Genomic DNA, 4,174 nt, shown 5'->3' on the forward strand with positions numbered 1-4,174 from the left:
TCACTTTGTAGACCAGGCTGGCCTCGAACTCAGAAATCCACCTGCCTCTGCCTCCCAAGTGCTGGGATTAAAGGCATGCGCCACCACGCCTGGCTTGTCCTTGAATTCTTAATGTACTAATTCTCAGTAGTAATTTAGTAGAGGTTTCATAGGCCCCACCCTTGTTACAGGTACTGAGTCATGTATTCAAGCTTGGATGCAAGTTCAGTGCTTAGTTTAGTTTATTTCTTGCTGTTGAAATCTATATAAGTTAAGGAACATTTTTTTCCTTCATATGTGACAAACATAATAACAGATTAGCTTGTATTTAAGTTTCTGTAACCAAAGGAAGAAAGCTATGTTCTAATAGGAGTAATTATTAGTGCTTCTTCAGACTTCCAAAAAAGGCTTTGATGGTAGAGATATGTAAAATTAAAAGTAATGGTAAAGAATCAAGGACATGTCAAAAGAGGATTGGCCACAGAATTTTAACCTATTGGGATTTAGGACGTGGCCGTGAATTCAGATCTTGGCTTTGCTTCTTAGAAAAGCAAAGTACTTAACCTCTATGACTATTTTATATGGGGCTTGTAGTTGTAAAGCACTTTTGCAACATCCATCTATTATTTACATCTGTCATTTCTTGCACAGTATCTTGGCTTTGGAACACCATCTAATCTGGGAAAGGGCAGAAGGGCTGCAGCTGCAGCGGATCTTGCTAACCGAAGTGGAGAATCTAACACTCATCAGGACATTGAAGAGAAAGACCGGTTACTCCGCCATGTGGAAGCCAGAGATCTTATTGAGTTTGGCATGATACCAGAGTTTGTGGGACGGTTGCCTGTGGTGGTTCCTTTGCACAGCCTAGATGAGAAGACACTTGTACAAATACTGACTGAGCCACGGAATGCTGTTATTCCTCAGTATCAGGCCTTGTTCAGCATGGATAAGGTTAGGTTTTGAGTTTTCCTCTATGATTTTTTTTTTTAATATCAGAATTCTATTTTGTTAGCCCAATGTATTAAGAGAACCATGTCTACCTGGAATACTAGCCTGGGTATAGATGTAGGAAGGCACAGTGTGTTACATTCAGCATTTGTGAGTTTTGCTTTTTCTGAGTTAAAATGAGTATAAAGTACAACGATGAGAGAGAAGTGTCAGCCTACTGTCAGCATCCACACCAAATGCTCAGAATTGTTCTTTCCGCCTTGGTATGCTAAGTGTTTTTGCTGTTCATATACTTTTATATTCATATATAAATATTTTTGTTTTTCTTCTCACATCCAAAAATGGAGGTCACTGTAACCAGCACATCCAATCAGATAAAAGACACTTTGCATTTTGAGACCTTAGCATCTCTCAGTATAGTTTTCTCTCTGTTCCCATGCAGTCACCTCACCACTGAGCCTCAGACCCAGCCAAGGCTCCCGGTGGTTAATTGATTAAACATACTGCTTGAGGATGACATTCTTAAACATCATGAAATGACAAATTTGTCTTACATCTTGCCTTTTTAACTTTTTCTTATACATTGTGAGTGTTACACTTTTTTTTGAGACAGGGTTTCTCTGTGTAGTCCTGGCTGTCCTGGAACTCACTCTGTAGACCAGGCTGACCCCGAACTCAGAAATCCATCCGCCTGCCTCTGCCTCCCAAGTGCTGGGATTAGAGGCGTGCACCACCACGCCCGGCTTCTATTGTTTAAAATGTACTTAGACAGCTAGGGGTGTGGCTCAGTGCTAGAGTACTTGGTTCTAGGTTTAGTCCACTGTAGCAAGGAGACTTTAGGGTGCCAATGAAAGTCATCTGTAGGGGCTGGTGAGATGGCTCAGTGGGTAAGAGCACCCGACTGCTCTTCCAAAGGTCCAGAGTTCAAATCCCAGCAACCACATGGTGGTTCACAACCATCCATAACGAGATCTGACTCCCTCTTCTGGAGTGTCTGAAGACAGCTACAGTGTACTTACGTATAANAAANAAANAAATCTTTAAAAAAAAAAAAAAAAAAAAAAAGAAAGTCATCTGTAATGAGGTCTAAGTGGTAAGAGATAGTCTAGTCTGAAAAGGGTTAAGGTCTATCAAGAGATAGAGACCACAGGGGCCTTGCCTTCCTCTCTGGCTTTGTTCCTGAGTCTCAGTTTACTTAACTTTCTGGAACTTGTTTATCTGTGAAATAGCTATTGGTCCCATTGTTTATAAGGATTTGTGGATCTGGAAAATTAATAAGAGTTGTTACAGTTAGTACATCATGCTGCATGTCTATATTAAGAAAAGATCGCTGAGGACGTGCTTACGTTTCCATTTCTCCTACCCATCTGCAGTGTGAGCTGAATGTTACTGAGGATGCTCTGAAAGCCATAGCTCGATTGGCCCTGGAAAGAAAAACCGGTGCCCGAGGTCTTCGGTCTATAATGGTAAGATGAAATATATGTGCACGAGGCTTCCATTGGAATCCCCATTGTAGACGGTGACACAGTCTCAAAAAAGAAAGAAAACAAAAACAACCCAAAACTGTAAACAAAAAGCTCTTTAGGTCTGAAAGTTGAAGGTGTTTCCAACCCAAGGGCACACATACTGTGACAGATGAAATACATAGTGTGAGTCAGCTGGGTGGGATGGTGCACATCCCTCCCAGCAGTTGGGAAGCAGTTAGGCAGATCTCTGAATCTGAGCCAGCATGGTTATGTGAACTTTACCAACTTCAGATCTCTTTCTCAGACCTGTTGAAATCCCCATTTTAGCCTCTATGCTTCAGTGTACTATGAGTTTTTTCTTAGAGACCCTAGGTTTAGGACATGGGCTTCCTGGTACCACCCACTCTTTTTTAAAATTGTTCTCCAGATCTGGCATTGATTACTATTTCACTGCCTGCTCCTAAAGCAAGTTATCTTCCCCTGTGAGGATTTCACTGCTCATCTCAGTATGATTTCAATTGTGTAACTATGCATTTACCAGAAGCAGCTTGACATTGGTAAGGCTCTGGTGGTAGAGTATTACTTAGGACAGATAGGCAAACTGGAAGAACGGGTATTCAGTTTACATTTGTGGAAATTTGATGTGTCAGCAATTTCCTTTAACCCCCCTACCTATAGGAAAAACTGGCTTTTCTAGTTTTCTTAAGGCCTACTGCTGCACTTGAGGCAAATACTCATTTGAATCACAGTTTTAAATTGAATAGCTGGGCAGAGGTGATTTTAAGATTAATTGACATAAAAGTGAGGACTGTGACTCAACTGTCTTGGCCATAGAAAAGACCAGGCACACTTTGGAGGTAGCATCAGAGTGTGAACTACAGCTTGTACTTCTGCTGCCGAGATTGACAGGACAATAGGCAGTTGGCTTATTTATAAAACGACCTGAATGTAATGAGAAGCCGCTTTAATATACGGAATATGAAAGTTTTTACACTGATTAAAATTGAAGCATTTTTATGGACTCAATTTCCTCCTAATTTATTACCTTTTCTCTTTTTTTCTTTAGGAAAAGCTGTTACTAGAACCAATGTTCGAAGTTCCTAATTCTGACATTGTATGTGTGGAAGTTGACAAAGAAGTAGTAGAAGGCAAAAAGGAACCAGGATACATTCGGTAAAGCATGTTCTCAAGGCCAGAATAGCGCCAAAGTTAGGGTCCCTACTGCTTGAGTTTATTGGTCTGTCATTGAAATTCGTTTTTGTAAGGAAAGCAATAATCTCCCGAGTTTTCTACAAGATAAAAGTAATATGGTTTTATAAAATAATTTTGTGACTCATTTTGAAAACTGATCTTTGAAACAGCCTCTATTTTTTTCTCCAACTATCAGTATACAAAAGAGAGACACACCTGCTGTATACAAAAGAGACACACACCTGTTGTGTGTACCCCCTTGCCCAGAAGCTCCCACGCACTGGCCCCTCTTGGCTCCCTTTGTCCCACCCTGCTTAGCTTCTGGCTGGGTCGCAACCAGCCCACTTTGAGCTTCCTTTTCTACCTGCCAGTGCTCCTGGAGAAGTCAATTACCAGACCACTCCTGAGACCCTTAAATCCACAGATAGAAAACACACAGACAGCTCCATTTTAGAATGATGGTGTCTGAGTGGTAGACAAGAATCCACTATTATGAGCCGGGCGTGGTGGCGCACGCCTTTAATCCCAGCACTCGGGAGGCAGAGGCAGGCGGATTTCTGAGTTCAAGGCCAGCCTGGTCTACAGAGTGA

At 41.5% G+C, this 4,174-nt stretch overlaps 1 protein-coding gene across 1 annotated transcript in view; it reads left to right on the forward strand.

Annotated features, from left to right (window-relative positions):
* The window catches only part of Clpx (caseinolytic mitochondrial matrix peptidase chaperone subunit), a 38,565-nt gene that overhangs the window by 31,447 nt on the left and 2,944 nt on the right, over positions 1 to 4,174 (forward strand). The window contains exons 11-13 of the mRNA XM_021172135.2: positions 631 to 930; positions 2,301 to 2,393; positions 3,460 to 3,566. Of these exons, the coding sequence (XP_021027794.1) occupies positions 631 to 930; positions 2,301 to 2,393; positions 3,460 to 3,566 (500 nt within the window). The remainder of the gene's footprint in view (positions 1 to 630; positions 931 to 2,300; positions 2,394 to 3,459; positions 3,567 to 4,174) is intronic.

The sequence above is a fragment of the Mus caroli genome, chromosome 9 (genome assembly GCF_900094665.2).
Source record: "Mus caroli chromosome 9, CAROLI_EIJ_v1.1, whole genome shotgun sequence".
Lineage (NCBI taxonomy): Eukaryota > Metazoa > Chordata > Mammalia > Rodentia > Muridae > Mus > Mus caroli.